At 38.6% G+C, this 18,509-nt stretch overlaps 1 protein-coding gene across 1 annotated transcript in view; it reads left to right on the top strand.

Moving 5' to 3' along the window:
• HYDIN (HYDIN axonemal central pair apparatus protein) overlaps positions 1-18,509 on the top strand; it is a 433,731-nt gene that overhangs the window by 173,955 nt on the left and 241,267 nt on the right. Inside the window, exon 12 of the mRNA XM_032613277.1 lies at positions 11,984-12,102. Coding sequence (XP_032469168.1) covers positions 11,984-12,102 — 119 coding nt within the window. The remainder of the gene's footprint in view (positions 1-11,983; positions 12,103-18,509) is intronic.

The following is an 18,509-nucleotide window of genomic DNA, read 5'->3' on the forward strand; positions in this document are numbered from 1 at the left end:
ATCACCTTGACTTTTATGATAGTCATTTTCTTGTTTTCATATATAATTTTACCACCTATGTATTCATCCCTAAGCAAAATAGTGTAGTTTTACCTGTTTTAAAAATTTATATGTTGAAATCATACTCTATGTCTTAAGCTGTTAGCACTAGGAAGATAAAGCCATTCAATAAATACTGATTAAATGAATGAGCAAATAAATGAAAAAAATGAAGGAATGAGTGAATGAATCCTAGTTTGATCTGCTATCTCCCTTGCCCATGTATGCTAGATTCTCAAGATGGTCCTAGAATGAATGAAGAATGGACTAGGAGTTTCTGGATTGACAGGTCTGTTTTCACACTTCAGACCAGTCTCATCTAGCCCGGACTTCTTTTTTTTTTTTTTAATAAATTTATTTATTTTATTTATATTTATTTTTGGCTGTGTTGGGTCTTCGTTGCTGTGTGTGGGCTTTCTCTAGTTGAGGTGAGCGGGGGCTACTCTTTGTTGCTGTGTGCAGGCTTCTCATTGTGGTGGCTTCTCTTGTTGCAGAGCACAGGCTTTAGGTGCACGGGCTTCAGTAGTTGTGGTATGTGGGCTCAGTAGTTGTGGCTCGCAGGCTCTAGAGCGCAGGCTCAGTAGTTGTGGTGCATGGGCTTAGTTGCTCCATGGCATGTGGGATTTTCCTGGACCAGGGCTCAAACCTGTGTCCCCTGCACTGGCAGGCAGATTCTTAACCACTGCGCCACCAGGGAAGCCCCTTCCCTGGACTTCTTAATGGATCTGGAGGAAATGTTGGTATATCAGTGTTCAGACATAGGCTGGAGATGGTCCAGTGGCCCCCACATCACAGGTGCTGGGACCTCCCTCCCAACAATGGCTTCCCTGGGATGTTGTGCTTGGCCATATACCAGGGGGCTGGCTGCTCTCCAGGAGGTTCCCAAACATTACATAACTAATTGCATTTATCTATTGTTTCCTTTGCAATTCTGAATTCTGCCACAGAATTCACATCCTGGGTAAACTGAACGGTGTAATTTTTCATCTCCATGACATTCTTCTTTATTTTGTTAGTGGTTTATTAAAAGATAGGATTGCCAGGGAAGGGTTTTGTTTACACAGTAATTCCATATTGTCTTCCCTGTAAATTCTGTGCAATTCTGTGTCTTTTCAAGGGCTGGTGCTGATTCTTTACTATTATCTTCAAAGCTTGGTAAAAACCTCCTGGTTTTAGGCCACTAAGAAATACTTCTTAGGCAAATAGAAAAGCTCCTTCCCTCGTTTTGTTTTGCTTTGCTTTTGTTTTCCTATATGCTTTGAGCATATAAAAGCAAATACATATAGATATGCTTTTCCTCATACCATTTTACATAAATGACAGCATACTTTACACAGTAGTTCTAACACTGCTTTTAAAATATTTCTTAGAGATTATTCCATAACACTAAATAAAAAGGGACCATCCTTTTTCATGGTTGTATAGGAATTCTTTGTATTTGCATACCACAATTTGACTTCTCACCTTTTGTCACTGAGAAATAGAACACAGATTCAGAAATGTACATAACGTGTGCTGTGGTAGGCAGAGTAATGGCCTCCCCAAGATGTCCATGTCCCCAGCATCTGTGGGTATGTTACTGTGGATATGTTACATTGCATGGCAAAGGGGAATTAGGGCAGAAAATGGAATTTAGGTTACTAATGAGCTTACGTTAAGATAAGGACAATGTCCTGGGACATTTAAGGACAAGGGTCGTTAAATGTTCAAGAGGGAGGCAGAAGGATCAGTCTCAGTGTTGGAATGATGCCCTGTGAGAAAGACTCTACCAGCCATTTCTGGCTTTGAAGCTAGAGGGCCAAAGAATTCAAGCAGCCTCTAGGAAAGGAAAAGGCAAGAAAATGGATTTTCTGCTAGACCATCCAGAAAGGAACGCAGCCCTGCCAACACTTTGATTTTAGCCCAGTGAGACCCATTTTGGATTTGGACCTCTAGAACTTTTAAGATAGTAAGTTTGTATGTTAAGCCACTACGTTTGTGGTAATTTGTTCTAGCAGCAATAGGGAACTAATATACACATGTACAGTATAACAAATAATTATAGGCAGACATTATGTAATTGCCACCAAGATCAATAATAGAATAATTCCAGCCTCAATAAGCCCCCCTGTGTATTCCTTCCCAATCACACTCCCTTCACCCCAACCTCTCCCTGAGATAATCACCATTCTATCCTTCATGATTATTATTTCCTTGCTTTCATTTATAGCTTATACTCCCATGTGTGTATAACTAAACATTACAATTTAGTACTGCTTGCCTTTGGAATGTACATAATTGGAATCAATCTGCATGTCTCATCCACGTTGTTGCTTGTAGCTCTAGTTGCATTTCATTTTCATTGTTGTATAGTGTTCCATTGTGTGAATGTATGTTCAGAGACAGGAAGTAGCAGGGAAGGCCAGTGTCATTGGTTTTGGGGAGGCCGCTCGGGATGCATGAAATTTAACCCACATCTCCAACGACAACCTTTTCTTCTTTTGAAAGCTTTTATATCTAGGCACCATGAGTACAGAGATGCACAGAAAGGCATAGAATTGCCCTCAGAAAGGCATAGAATTGAGTGGGGGGAAACGGACACATAAATCAACAGTTATGTAATGCCATACAGTGAATGAATGATAATAGTTGAAAAGAATACAGGACACACAGCTTAGTCTTGAAATATATGTTAGTCAAGTGAAAAAAAGGAGGGGCTGGGCCCAAGAAGCAGGGAAACACTTGTGAAAACACATAGAGAAACACTATGTAAAAATATACCATGAGCATGAAATGACAAATAACTGCAAGTTCCTGGAGTGTGAAACAGAGAGAGACAGAGAAACTTGGGAGGGGACAGGCGGGGGCAGGAAATGAAGCTGGAGGCTGGTGTAGTAGGTGGGAACCAGTTCTTGGAGGGCTGCCCTTGTCTGCCCGACTAAGAACCTCAGACTTCACCCAGAGTGAGTAAGGAATCACTGAAGGGCTCTAAGCAGGGGAGTGATCTGCTCAGACATGAATATGGCAAATACAACATCATTAAAATCTTTTCAGTTAATCTGAAACTGAATTTTTTTCTTCATTTAAAATTTTCATATTTCCTTAGAAGTAGTTAAACCTGTGTGTTAGATCTTTATAAAGACTTGCTGATAGTTTGATCTAGGTCTCAAAACTGATCTTTCATGTATCTTGACTTAACAATGGAATGTGTAAATACCTGATTTAATCACGAAGATTGCCTTAAAAAAAAAAAAACTCAAAGGGAAACTACACATATTTGGTTTGGATCACCATATGGGAACTTCAAAGGAAGTAACACTTTCTGATTTCAATTGTGAAATATATTGCTAGATAACCTCGTTAATGGGTGCTTCAGAGTCAAATGCAGAAGAGCAGCCTGTTGGAAATGACTCCAGACATACCCGCTTCCTTTAAAGACCCAATTAATATGAACCTTATTGTCCATTTTCATTCTGTGCATCATAAGAGAAACATCTGAGTTTTTAGCACAATTTGAGGCTTTTGAGTTTAATCCTAATTAAACTAAAGAATGGAGATTTAGGAAAGGAAAAGCTAAATCACCCCAATCATTAAAAACATTTTTGGATTTTCAGAGTAATAAGTGAGTAATACTCTACATATTTATAAGCTGTCTTTCTCAAAACTCATCAGATTGCAACCTGATAATAATATAAAGTATCTTAGTCCTATGAATGAGAAATTATTTTCTTGATCAACTACTTTAGATTATATTTACTTTGAATTACATTTTCAGTTATCAAATACTTCAAACATAAAGAAAAATACAGGGAATAATATACCAATGTCTTTTATACATACCCAAATTTAGGAAAACTTGAACAAATAGAAACGCCCATGTTTTTGGTCAGGAAAATCAACATTATAAATAGGTCAATTCTCCCTGTAAATGCAATGTGATCCCAATGGTAATATCAGTAAGGTTGTTTTTTTTAATTGGGTGGATTCTAAAATTCTTATGGAAGAAATAAATGAAGTAGGGTTGCCTAGAAAATTCAACAAGAATACTGTGGGAGGACTAGCTCCACCATATATTAAAACATTAAAACCTATAGTAAATACAGTTGTATGTATGGTTTATGAACATGAAGAGAAAGTAGCCATCGAATCAATATTTCTTTTTCTTTTCAACCATCAGCAGCAGCAGCAGCAGCATGTCCTAATCCCCTAAATCCTACCCTCCCCCAAATCCTTATTTCCCAGTGTCCTATGTGAGCAAAATAAAAACCCTAATTTGCTTAAGTCACTTTGTTCCATTTATCTTTTGATGCATAACAAACCATCCTAAATTTAGTGGCTTCAAACAACTAGCAATCACTTATTTTGCACACAGATCTGTGATTCAGGATTCAGCAAGGACAGCTCTCTTTGCTCCACATGAAGACAGCTGGACACGCTTGAAGGTAGAAGCTGATTTCATTTTTTAGCTCATCCATCTATATATCTGGCACTTGATCCTGGCTGTTGGCAGGGACCTCACCAGGTTCTGTTTGCTGGAACCTATCAGTGGCCTCTCCATGTGGCTGCTTGCTTCCTCATAGCGTGAACAATGGACTGAATTGTTGAGATGAGAAATCTACTGCAGTCTAATTTTAATTTCTTTAGGTTATCTGTCTTTCTATCAGATTGATATTAAGAATTACTTTATGCTTTGATGTTCTACAGTTTCACTGAGATGGATTTGCCTTTATCCTACTTGATATGCTTCTTTAATTTAAGAACCTTTAATCAATTCTGGAAAATTCTCAGCAGTTATCTCTTCAGTGTTGTTTTCATCTCATTATCTCAATTTTTTCCTTCTGTAAATTCTTTTAGATATATGTCTTTCCCATGGAATTGCAGAGTCTTTTAACTTCTCCTTTATATTTTTGATTTCTTCATCTCTGTATGATACATTCTGGGGTTTTTTTCCAAGATCTTTCTTCTAGTTGACTAATTCTTTCTTCAGCTATTTCTACTCTGGTATATTCATCTATTCAGTTTTTATTTCATCAACTTGATTTTTCAGTTTTAGAAGTTCTATTTGGTTTTAATACTTTCATTTTTGTCTCCTTCAAATGGTTTCTCTTTCTTCATTTACCTCTTTAAAGATTTTGAGAATGCTATGTTAGAGTTTATTTAAGACTGTTCTATTATCTCAAGCTCTTGGGGTACTAATTTGCATGTTTTCAGTAACCACTGATTTTCCTCATGTTGATTCTTCAGACGGCTTGAAATGTTTGTGTTGTTAGCTCATCTTTAGCATGTGCTATGGAATGAATGTTTGTGGCCCTGCCCCCTTGCCCCAAAATTCATATTTTGAAACATAATACTCAATGTGATGGTATTTGGAGGTGGGAACTTTGGAGGTGATCAGGTAGAGGGCAGAGCCTTCATGAATGTGGTTAGTGCCCTTTATAAAAGAGACCCCGGAAAGCTCCATTGCCCATCCTTCCATGTGAGTGAGAAGACAGCATCTGTGAAGCAGGAAGAGGGCTCTCACCAGACACTGGATCTGCCAGCACCTTGATCTTGGACTTCTCGGCCTCCAGAACTGTGAGAAATAAATGTTTGTTGTTTAAGCCACCCAGTCTGTGGTATTTTATTACAGCAACCCAAACAGACTAAGACAGTATGGGTACTGGATCATGGAGGTGTTCCTTCAGAACAATTTTTTATTTCTTCAAGACTTTACAACTTTTATTTCCACAGCTTCTGATTCTTTCACCTATAATATAATATAAATTTGGATCCCATACCTATACATGGGACTTAGATTTCTCATAGGGGCCTTTTCCCCCTATTCAGATTGCAAGGTAGAGGACAAGCTTCATCACTGCTCCCTTAGACCAATAGGTAGAATTTTTCTAGTTTCCTTTTTGGAAAGAGGCATCCTTTCCAAGGTCCTAAATTTATGCAGGGATCGAAGTTCAGTTCCTCATTCCCAGATAGGAACAAAGCCATATGCCCTATTTCTATGAGGGTGTTTAAACTGAAGCCATTAGACCATAAGGCTGTATGTACTTTAAAAATCTCTGAGTTCCCTTTTTATTTCTAGCACCTGGTGTTTTCCTTTCTTTCTTTTGGGCTTGGATAAGTATTAAAACTGTATGTTTGTCATACTTTTAATAATTTTTTTTGTATTTGAAGTGGAAGGATGTGCTGAGTCAGCTTACCCTGCCCTGTTGTCAGAAGTTAATATAGTTAACAATGTTCATATCTTTCTTGAGGTAATATCCTTAGAGAATCTGCATAGAGTCACTCTGGCTGCTCATTAAAAATGTAGGTTCTTGGGTTTCACCTATGTTTTTTGAATTAAAATCTGTGGAGATAGTGCTAAAGAATATTTTGACAAGGACTGAAAATTAAGTGTGTAACAAGGTTGCAGGATACAAGATTTATATATAGAGAAATCAATTATGTTTCTAGACAATGAACAATGGAAATTGAAATTTTAAAAAGCAATATTACTTATAATACAATAGCATTAAGAAATGTGAACTACTTAAAGATAAATTTGACAAACGTTGTGGAAGACCTGTACACTGAAAACTATAAAACATTGCTGAGAGGGCTTCCCTGGTGGCACAGTGGTTGAGAGTCTGCCTGCCAATGCAGGGGACACGGGTTCGTGGCCCAGTCCAGGAAGATCCCACATGCCACGGAGCGGCTGGGCCCGTGAGCCATGGCCGCTGAGCCTGCGCGTCCGGAGCCTGTGCTCCGCAACAGGAGAGGCCGCAACAGTAAGAGGCCCGTGTACTGAAAAAAAAAAAAAGAAGAAAAAGAACACATTGCTGAGAGAAATTAAAAACCTAAATAAATGGAGAACTGTACCTTGTTAATAGGTGAGTAAATTAAATATTCAGATGTCATTTCCCCCCAAAATTCATCTCTAGATTCAATGCAATTCCAATAAAAATCCAAACAGCTATTTCTTGGTAGAAATTGACAAGCTCATTCTAAAATTCATATGGAAATGCAAAGAATTTAGAATAATCCAAACAACTTTGGAATAGAAGAATAAAATTGGAAGACTACTATGACCTGATTTTAAGGCAACTTCTAAGCTACGGTAGTCAAGATAATCCAGCATAATATCCCCAACTAAAAATTCTTAACTTAATCACATCTTTTGTCATATAATTTTCACCTTTTTTGCCATATGAAATAATATTTATAGGTTACAGGAATTAGGACGTGGATATCTTTGGGGGCCATTTTTCAGCCTACCACAGATCCTATGTGGGTGCCCAGTTGTTTTAGCTCTTTATACTGTGTGGTCCACCTTTCTGTACTGATTTTCAACACCTGCTCTGTCATAAGTCAAATCTGCATATGTGTGCATTTATTCTGACTTCTGTATTCTGTTTCCTTAGTCATTTTGCACTTTCTGCCCCAATACCACACTATCATAATTACAATAGATTTACAACAGACTTTAATATATGAAAGGGCAAGTCCCCTCAATTTATTTTTCTTTAGTAACGTCTTGGTTGTTACTGGCCCTTTGATTTTACACTTAAATTTTATAATGAACCATCAAATTCCTCCAAATTTTACCTGCTGGCATTTTGTTTAATAGAGCATTAAAATTATATAGATCAGTTTGAGGAAAATTGACAATTTTATAATATTGAGTCTCCCATTTCAAGAATATAACCTAGTTCTCCATTTATTTAGATCTTTCCTAATATCTTTCAGTAAAGTTTTACAATTTGTTCCTTGAAAGTCTTAAGTATATTTTGTTAGATTTATTTCTAGGTACTTTATATTTTTGTTGCTATTGTAAAATTAATATCTTAAAAATTAATTTTTTGACTCTTGCTGTGTATAGAAATGCAGTTGACTTTTGTATTTGATTTGGTAACCATCATTCTTTATCTTATTAATTTTTAAAAGTATTTATAGGTTCTTTAGGATTTTTCAGGTAAGTAGTCATAAAATCTGTGAATTATGACCATTTGTTCTTCCTATTTATACATTCCCCCCCCCCCTTTTTCTTGTCTTACTGCACAGGAATGAAGCTCAAGTATCATATTGAACATCTAATATATATATATCTTAGATGGCACGTTTTTGAAAGCCCATGGTTACATTTTCTAGTATTTAATGCAATATGATCTATTGCATTCACAGATTTTAGGGCTATGAAAGGGGTTCTGTAGTACATCTCCCTGCTTCTCATGTGTGAAACCAGGACACTGTAATCATAGATGAGAAGCTTCCCTATTTTAAAAACATTTTAATATTTTGCTCTTCTAATAAGGAATCTGACCTTAGAGCTTACTAGTTCTTTCAAGCTTGTCCATCTTGCTGCCTTTTGCCGAAATCCCTGCTTCAAAAATCTTGTGGAAACATAGCATTTGTAATATAACATTAAAATTTAGACTGACTCTTACAAACACAAGCCTGGGTATTACTTTACTCCTATTCTGTCCTGGGTTAGGGAAATGGCTAGCTACAAATAAGAAAGTCTCCTTTGAAGTAATTAATAATTCCCAAAGAAACATTGGCTCACTGCTTTTGTACAACACATCTCCTTTTCTCTTTTTTTTTTTTATTAAGGAAGGCAGTCAAGATAACAGATTGGGAAAGCTTTAAGCCTGACAGTTATAAATAGTCGTGCAGTTTATTCCACAATGTATTTGCAGTTCTCTTTCTTTGCCGTTCTGAAAGTTGGATCTCTGTCAGAATACTTTTCTCTTGACCAAGGAGTACAAATCATTGCCTTCAAAACAGGTTTGAAGATTAAAACTCTAAAATAATGGAGTAGGGTGATAAGGTTTGGGCTCTCTGAGAATTTTACTGATGCTCTAGAGTGTTGTCAAACCAACACTGATCTTTAGAGGAACTTTAGAGGAACTTCTTTCCCAGGGATCACATGGATTGGGAGAACCCTTTGAATAAATGAGCTGTTTCCAGATATTGCTAAGATTGCTCTTGTTTCTTGTAATCAAAGCAATACTTGCCTAATGACCACTGTGTTGCCAAGCACTAGAGGGGACCCAGAGACAAGTATTCTTGTCTTTAAAAGGACAGTCATGGAGAGGAGGCATTAAAGATACAGATGCTGAATAGCAATAGAAGACAGTGGAACATAAAATGTCACAAGGCATTATTATGATGATAATAAATTAATATTATTAATAACAACCAACAATATCACTTGGTCGTTCAAAGTGTATTTGCTCTAATACTGAAAATTACATCTAACAGAGCATCAAAATAATTTTGAATGTTCAAAATGTTACACACAGAGCAAATACATAATTTTTCCCTAAATAACTTGAAATTTTAGTGGTGCAAATTTAGGGAAAACCTATTAAATTATCAAATATTTTCGAGTATTGATTTTTGAGGGAGAACATGGAAAGACAGAAACCATTAAAACTGTTGATGTTTTCGTGTAAATTAGTACAACCATTCTAGAAGACAATATGGCCATAGCTGTCAAACTGTCAAATGTGTATCCTTTTGTTCTGGCATTCTACTTCCTATAGTGGTGGGCTGGGTACTTTAACTCCCTTTCTCTCTCTCTCTCTCATACACACACACACACACACACACACACACACACGCAGAGCAACTAAAAGAATAAAAGAACAAGACAAAATATATTTTTTAAACTTGTTAGAAAGCAAAAGAGAGCTTCCAGGACAGTGAAGGATTTGCGGGCCAAGATCCAGGAGAAGAAAGAAACCAAAACAATCAGATTTGGGGGGCCTCTTTATCCTTAGTGACACTGACTTTTTGGGAAATACTGCAGAGACTGAAAAATTAAGCAGAGTTAAGGAAGAAAACATAGAAGTTCATGGGATGCCCAAGGAGAAAGGGCCCTAGAAATCCCCCATGCTTGAGGGTGGGACCCAGTAAAGTGGGGACTAGAAATAAGACTAGAAATAAGTCCTTATAAGAACTAGAGCTCAGCTTTGGATCATTTTTCAAGCATAGATTTGATTAAGACAGTTCTCCACTGGGGTTCCAAGAGTATTTAATCCCTAATGTTCTAAGGAATCTCTTATATATGAGGAATTAACTTCTCTTCTATATGTAGGATAGTACTAGCTACACACCCTTCTTGGGAGAATTGAGAAAATAGTCACTCCAGTGATTTGCTGCAGGGCTTAATTCCGTCACAGAATCTTCAATGGTTAGATTAGGTTATCTGGGATCGCTATTATCCCCTAGTCACCAGCCAGAACCTGGAAGAAGATAACATCTTAGTGTTTCAAATTAAATCTACAGTTTTTTATATACACTGATCAGCACTCAATCAGAAATAACCAAGTATATGAGGAGGTAGCACAGTCTGATAGAACACCAAGATAAACAAGAGGAGCAAACCCATAGAGAGCCAGGTGATAGAATTTCCAGACACAGATTTTTAAAAATGTTCTTACTAAAGATAATATTGAGCAGAGACCTGGAAACTACAAAAAAATCCAATAGGAAGTCTAGCATGGAAAAGTTATGATGACAAATTAAGAACTCAGTAGATGAATTTAATAGCCTGTTAGGTATGCCTAGAGGTAGAATTTGTAAACTGGAAATAAGATAAATCAAAGAAAATAGCCACACTAAAGCATATAGGGACAAAATGCAAGTAAGAACATAAGAACTGAGTGGAATATGGTAAAAAGCTCATATACGTGTGTGTGTGTGTGTGTGTGTGTGTGTGTGTGTGTGTGTGTATAAAGAAATGGGAAAATTGAGCATAAGCAATATTTGAAGAGATAATGACTAAAAAAGTTTCCAAATTTGATGAAATACATTCATCCACAGATTCAAAAAGTTCAATAAACCCCAAGAAGGATAAATGCAAACCACACTTGGGGACATTATAGTAAAACTGCTGAAAAACAAGACAAAAGGAAAATCTTAACGCAGTCAGAGGAGAAGACGTATAATCTCAAATGAGCAATAAGACTGTAAACTAAGCTCTCAACAGAAATGGTGGAAGACAAGAAACAATAGAATGGTATCTTCAAAGTGCTTAAAGAAAACATAGGAAAATTGATCATAAATGTACTAAAGGATATTAATTACATTGTAATTTGTTGTAATGAAAATTTGGAAGCCACTTAAATATCCAATAAGAAGGACTGGTTAAAAATATTTACTACATCTTTAGGTGATGATACGTAAAAATGTTCCAGATGTATTGTTAAGTGAAAAAAAGCAGGCTAAATATAATTTATAGCAGATGCTCTCATTTACATTAACAATTCTTAAATATGATTAAATGTGGAAGGATTGGCACCAAAATGCTAACAGTAGTTATCTTTGGGTGGTGGAATTATGATAAAATTTCTTTCCTTTTAATATTTTTATAATGATCACATATTATCAGATGCAGATACATACCCCATTTTAAAAGGGAGACAAAAGCAGTCAGTACTTCAAAGGCTTGTGCTCTGTATTGACCCTGGGTGCATTGTGGCTGTGTAGTAAAGGATACTGTTTAGTGGATTCCATTTCCTCTGTATGAAAGAAGCTGCAAAGTGAGGGTCAGGTAAGACTCCTAGACTCAGATCCCTTAATGCCCTGGCTCTTCCTAAATCTAGGGAAGATCAGTGTGAACAGGTCTCTTGGAGCCCCATGGCAGCGCTCATCTTATGCCATTCTTCTCTGATTTAGAGAAATTATTTTCCTTTATAAAAAACTTAAGGATACAGTTAAGATTGGGTTAAATTTTTTAAATTGTTTTTTTCTGCTAAAATGTCAGCCTAGCTTGCAATATAAGCTTTCCCCTAAAGTTAAGAAACTAACCAGTATTCTTGTTTCTTAAAGATAAGCTAAATCTTCAGCATTGGTTAAATTACACTCCCTCAGTCCATTGTAGGGAGTTGTTGCAATAATCTTGACTGCTTACATTAATAAGAGGTTGTGGGTAATCTGGGGTAATAAAGCATCACTGAGGGTAATAAAATCTGAATTGTTTTTATAGGCCGAGAGATCCGTCTGCCCCTGCGAATCAAAGGGGAAGGAATGGGACCAAAGATTCACTTCAACTTTGAGTTGCTGGATATTGGAAAAGTTTTTGTTGGATCTGTACATTGTTATGAGGTAAGCACTAGAATTGTGCATTGAGACTCAAAAGTACTTGGCTTTTTTTGTTTTATGTGTGTTTTTATTGATAGAAAATTTGTGACATCCCATTTTTTCCATTACTCATACCTATTCAGACCCCAAACAATCGAACTCCTCCTCCTCCCTCCCAGCCTTGTTGAGGGAAGCAACTTTTTCCATCCTTTTCAGCCTCTCTAGCTTTATAAAAAGCATCAAAGTCATAAGTTAATTGGTTTTATCATCATCATTTTGTAAATTGCAAAGGGGGACACTATAAATACGTCTCCCCATCTATTTTTTTTTTTTTTTTTTTTTTGTGATATGTGGGCCTCTCACTGTCGTGGCCTCTCCCGTTGTGGAGCACAGGCTCCGGACGCGCAGGCTCAGCGGCCATGGCTCACGGGCCCAGCCGCTCCGCGGCATGTGGGATCCTCCCGGACCGGGGCACGAACCCGCGTCCCCTGCATCGGCAGGCGGACTCTCAACGAGTGCGCCACCAGGGAAGCCCTCCCCATCTATTTAATGCTTGATCTCTGACAACATAAATCCTACAGATCAGAGGATAGAGAACCTTTTACATTTTCCAGAATGTCCTAATGAGGGTAGCTGTTTTCACACTTCAGAAGTTTCTCTAATTTAAAATTTTAATTAATTTTCTCTGATTTAAAAACCAATCGTCCTGATTTCTGGAAGAGATCTCCCTGCTTTGTCTTTCCAGTTAAATGGAAAATTATTTTTTACATGATGTACCCATGGGTTCGTGAGGATCAAAGTTACTTCAGTGTCACTTCATCACTAAATTCATATTCAGGACACTTGTTTACACTATATCAAACTATAACCATTGAAAGTTTATTGTAGAAAGATTCCTAAATTGTAAGTGTTTATATTTCTATAGAGGTAACAATAAAAGCATTTATTTAATGAGTGACAAATAGGTGTCAAGTTCCAGGCCTTATTATGTGTGCATGCCTACGTACGTGTGTGTGATTTCTAACTCTTACAGAACCATGAGTGGTGGGTTTTACTGTACCTGTTTTTTTTTTTTTTTTTTGCGGTTCGCGGGCCTCTCACTGCTGTGGCCTCTCCCGTTGCTGAGCACAGGTTCTGGACGCGCAGGCTCAGCGGCCATGGCTCACGGGCCCAGCCGCTCCGCGGCATGTGGAATCTTCCCAGACCGGGGCATGAACCCGTGTCCCCTGCATCGGCAGGCGGACTCTCAACCACTGTGCCACCAGGGAAGCCCCTACTGTACCTGTTTTTACACATGAGAAATATGAGGCAATAGTGGTTAATTCAGTCAACATCCTCACCCTTCATGTATGTTGAGCACATATGCATTAGTTCACTTGGTCCTCACAAAAACCCTATGAAGAAGGCACAATGACTATCCCCATTTTATAGCTGAGGAAGCTGGGGCTTAGAGAAGTTTTACTAGTTAAGGTAACCCTACATACTGTAACAAACAAATACAATAATATATCTATTTTGTTCCTAACATAAAGTCCCAGACAAGCTTGGTCATCAGCAGATGGCTCTCCTACCGCAGAGGATCAAGAACTCAGCCTCATTCTATCTCATGGCGCTCCAACCCCTAACATCTGAGTTGCAAGATTGTAGTCTCACATGTATCACACTGGCAGTAGGAGAAAGGCATGGAGGGATGCACATGAGAGGTTTTGTTTTGGTTTTTTTGCGGTACGCGGGCCTCTCACCGCTACGGCCTGTCCCGCTGTGGAGCACAGGCTCCGGACGCGCAGACCCAGCAGCCATGGCCCACAGGCCCAGCCGCCCCGCGGCATGCGGGATCCCCCCGGACCAGGGCAGGAACCCGCATCCCCCGCATTGGCAGGCGGACTCCCAACCACTGCGCCACCAGGGAAGCCCCACATGAGAGGTTTTTATAGGAGGTAGTAATGGAGGTGGCATGTATCGCTTTTGTTCATATCCTGTTAGGGTCTGTAACTGCAAGGCTGGCTGGGAAATGTAGTCTAGCTATAGGCACAGGAAGAAGAGGATATGGGTTCAGTGAATGGCCAACCTGACTCTGCCACATTTGTTAAGTAACTTGGCAAGGTCACACAGCCTGTAAATGTTAGTGATCCCCAGGGTACTAAGGCCCTACATTGTGTGGGAAGAGAAAGCCCTTTGCTGGCTTTTCAATCCCCTGGGTTCTCATTATGGGCAAATCTGGTCTACAACCAATTCAGCTCAGCCTAAGCATGGGAGGTAAGTGCCCAATTGATGTTGAGAGCTTCCTGCAGTGTCATTTGTCCTCACATTCATTAGACTTAAGGATGGGCCAAATGGGATGATTTGAAAGGTAAATAGAGACGTTAATGTCATGGAATAAACATAAGATGAGATGGAATATAGGGAAGAGCATAACTTAAATGAAGTAATCACTCACATGACTAACATAAAGTGGAAAGTGGCACAGCTACTATGTTGCATTGTCCTGTATTGCATTCTGAAAACAAATGGTCACTTAGGGAGGGAAAAAAAGGTATGAGTTCTTATTAAATTAAATTGTTCTTATTAAATTGATACTCTGCCTGTACTTTATCCAGTGCAAATTTCCCTCACACCTTACAGACTGTGTCTTATGGATGCCACATTGGAAAGGAACCTGTAGTTTGGATGCAGAATTGTTATCGAGTCCAAGCTCGCTCTGCTGGCTACACAACAAGGCAATAAATTGGGAGACAAGGTGTTGAGGCAAGGAATAGTGACTTTATTCAGAAAGCTGATAGACTGAGAAGATGGCAGAATAGTGTTTGCAAAAAACATCTTATTGGGGTCTGGATGCCAGTTTCTTTTATAGGGCAGAAAAGGGGAGGAGGTGAGGAAGTAAAGTAAAAAGGCCATTAGTTTTGCAAAATATCTCTCTGGTCGGGCTTGGCCAGCAACTGGGAGGGGATGTGTTAATTTCCTCTTTTCTGCAGCCATTCACAGGTGGGAAGGGTCAGATTGTCTCCCTGTGAGCTGAACAAAGGCACTTTAGTTTAACATTCAGGCAGAGGGGCAGGGTGCCTTGAGGCAAGCCATTATGTATGATTATAATAACAAAAGCAATGAAAAGCAAAGGTTAAATAAAAGAAACAGATCCAACATGGAGTCAGATTTTGCTCTCCCCTGTTACAAAATGGATAGGGTTTCTCTGAATGTAATAATAATTTCTTACAAATTTTAACAGAAGTATCCTTGAGACCATCACTTCCCACCCTCCCATAATTGAACAGTAAAGCAAACCACAGCCAGCTAAGTAAGTGTTAAATGAGGTGCTGCATCAGACTGGACAGTTTTGAGAGCTGTGCAGTGGCAGAGAAGGACATGGTAAGGTGCTTCTTAGGGGAATATTTTGCACTCTCTGCGTATTTAATGCTGATGCCTCATTGCATCTCTCTTTCAATTTATTACATTACCTACTTGAAACAAATTTGAGTAACTAGCTATTGCTGTTAGTCATTGCTGAGCTTAGCAGACACATGAAGACTAACCCCCAAGAGTATGCTATTCCCCAGTGTAATTAGAAGGAAAACAAATGAGAGGTGAAGTTCTACTATAAATTTTCCCCACTCCAAGGAGTTGAACTGCAAGGGTAAGGGCATTACTAGTAATCACAAGGTGTCAGAACTGTATTGTCAAACAATTTGCTGGATTCCTATACATAAGTAGTTGCTGGTTTGTCGGGGGGAGAAGAATGAAATGCATATTCTCGAAAATAGAGGAACTGGCAACTTATAGAAGAGCTGGGTAAAACAAGAAAAAAGGCAATCTGTGCACCAGCTCAGAGAGAAGAACATGTGTCCTTCGAGTTACCATTAACACCTTTGAGTTGCCTTCAAGTTATCACTAGTGCATATCAGTTGCTTCTTAAGCAGAGGTAAATCTTAAACCCATTCTGCTTAGCACTGGGGACGTAAATAGCAATTACTGTCTTTTATGAGCACTCTTTGTCATGCACTATTCTAAAAGTTATGCAATTTAATAAATGTCATTTTCACAGCAATCTGAGAAGTTAGTAATACATTTTTTTAAACATCTTTATTGCAGTATAATTGCTTTACAATGTTGTGTTAGTTTCTGCTTCATAACAAAGTGAATCAGCTGTACATATATCCCCATATCTCCTCCCTCTTGCGTCTCCCTCCCACTCTCCCTATCCCACCCCTCTACATGGTTACAAAGCACCGAGCTGATCTCCCTGTGCTATGAGGCTGTTCCCACTAGCTATCTATTTTACATTTGGTAGTGTATATATGTCCATGCTACTCTCTTACTTCGTCCCAGCTTACGCTTCCCCCTCCCCATGTCCTCAAGTCCATTCTCTACATCTGTGTCTCTATTCCTGTCCTGCCCCTAGGTTCTTCAGAACATTTTTTTTTTTATTCCATATATATGTGTTAGCATACAGTATTTGTTTTTCTCTTTCTGTCTTACTTCTGAACATTCTATTTTTAGTTTTTTAAGGAACCTCCATACTGTTCTCCGTAGTGGCTGTATCAATTTACATTCCCACCAACAGTGCAAGAGGGTTCCCTTACTCCACACCCTCTCCAGACTTTATTGTTTATACTTTCTTTGATGATGGCCTTTCTGACTGGTGTGAGGTGGTACCTTATTGTAGTTTTCATTTGCATTTCTCTGATGATTAGTGATGTTGAGCGTCCTTTCATGTGTTTGTTGACAATCTATATATCTTCTTTGGAGAAATGTCTGTTTAGGTCTTCTGCCCATGTTTGGATTGGGTTGTTTGTTTTGTTGATATTGAGCTTCATGAGCTGCTTGTAAATTTTGGAGATTAATACTTTGTCAGTTGCAAATATTATCTCCCATTCTGAGGGTTGTCTTTTCGTCTTGTTTATGGTTTCCTTTGCTCTGCAAAAGCTTTTAAGTTTCATTAGGTCCCAGTTGTTTATTTTTATTTTTATTTCCATTTCTCTAAGAGGTGGGTCAAAAAGGATCTTCCTGTGATTTATGTCATAGAGTGTTCTGCTGATGTTTTCCTCTAAGAGTTTTATAGTGTCTTGCCTTACATTTAGGTCTTTCATCCATTTTGAGCTTATTTTTGTGTATCGTGTTAGGGAGTGTTCTAATTTCATTCTTTTACATGTAGCTGTCCAGTTTTCCCAGCACCACTTATTGAAGAGGCTGTCTTTTCTCCATTGTATATTCTTGCCTCCTTTATCAAAGATAAGGTGATCATATGTGTGTGGGTTTATCTCTGGGCTATATATCCTGTTCCATTGATCTATCTTTCTGTTTCTGTGCCAGTACCATACTGTCTTTTTTTTTTTTTTTTTTTTTTTTTTTAGATGTTGGGGGTAGGAGTTTATTAATTAATTTATTTTTGCTGGGTTGGGTCTTCGTTTCTGTGCGAGGGCTTTCTTTAGTCGTGGCAAGCGGGGGGCCACTCTTCATCACGGTGCGCAGGCCTCTCACTATCGCGGCCTTTCTTGCTGCGGAGCACAGGCTCCAGACGCGCAGGCTCAGTAGGTGTGGCTCACGGGCCCAGCCGCTCCGCGGCATGTGGGATCCTCCCGGACCGGGGCACGAACCCGTGTCCCCTGCATCGGCAGGCGGACTCTCAACCACTGCGCCACCAGGGAAGCCCCTACCATACTGTCTTGATTACTGTAGCTTTGTAGTATAGTCTGAAGTCAGGGAACCTGATTCCTCCAGCTGCATTTTTCTTTCTGAAGATTGCTTTGGCTATTCGGGGTCTTTTGTGTTTCCATACAAATTGTGAAATTTTTTGTTCTAGTTCTGTGAAAAATGCCGATGGTAGTTTGATAGGGATTGCACTGAATCTGTAGATGGCTTTGGGTAGTATAGTCATTTTCACAATGTTGATTCTTCCAATCCAAGAACATGGTGTATCTCTCCATCTGTTTGTATCATCTTTAATTTCTTTCATCAGTGTCTTATAGTTTTCTGCATACAGGTCTTTTGTCTCCTTAGGTAGGTTTATTCCTAGGTATTTTATTCTTTTTGTTGCAGTGGTAAATGGGAGTGTTTCCATAGTTTCTCTTTCAGATTTTTCATCATTGGTGTATAGGAATGCAAGAGATTTCTCTGCATTAGTTTTGTATCCTGCTACTTTACCAGTTTCATTGATTAGCTCTAGTAGTTTTCTAGTAGTGTCTTTAGGAATCTCTATGTATAGTATCATGTCATCTGCAAACAGTAACAGCTTTACTTCTTCTTTTCTGATTTGGATTGCTTTTATTTCTTTTTCTTCCATGATTGCTGTGGCTAAAACTTCCAAAAGTATGTTGAATAATAGTGGTGAGAGTGGGCAACCTTGTCTTATTCCTGATCTTAGTGGAAATGGTTTCAGTTTTTCACCATTGAGAACAGTGTTGCCTGTGGGTTTGTCATATATGGCCTTTATTATGTTG

Source organism: Phocoena sinus, chromosome 19 (genome assembly GCF_008692025.1).
Source record: "Phocoena sinus isolate mPhoSin1 chromosome 19, mPhoSin1.pri, whole genome shotgun sequence".
In the NCBI taxonomy this organism is placed as follows: Eukaryota; Metazoa; Chordata; class Mammalia; order Artiodactyla; family Phocoenidae; genus Phocoena; species Phocoena sinus.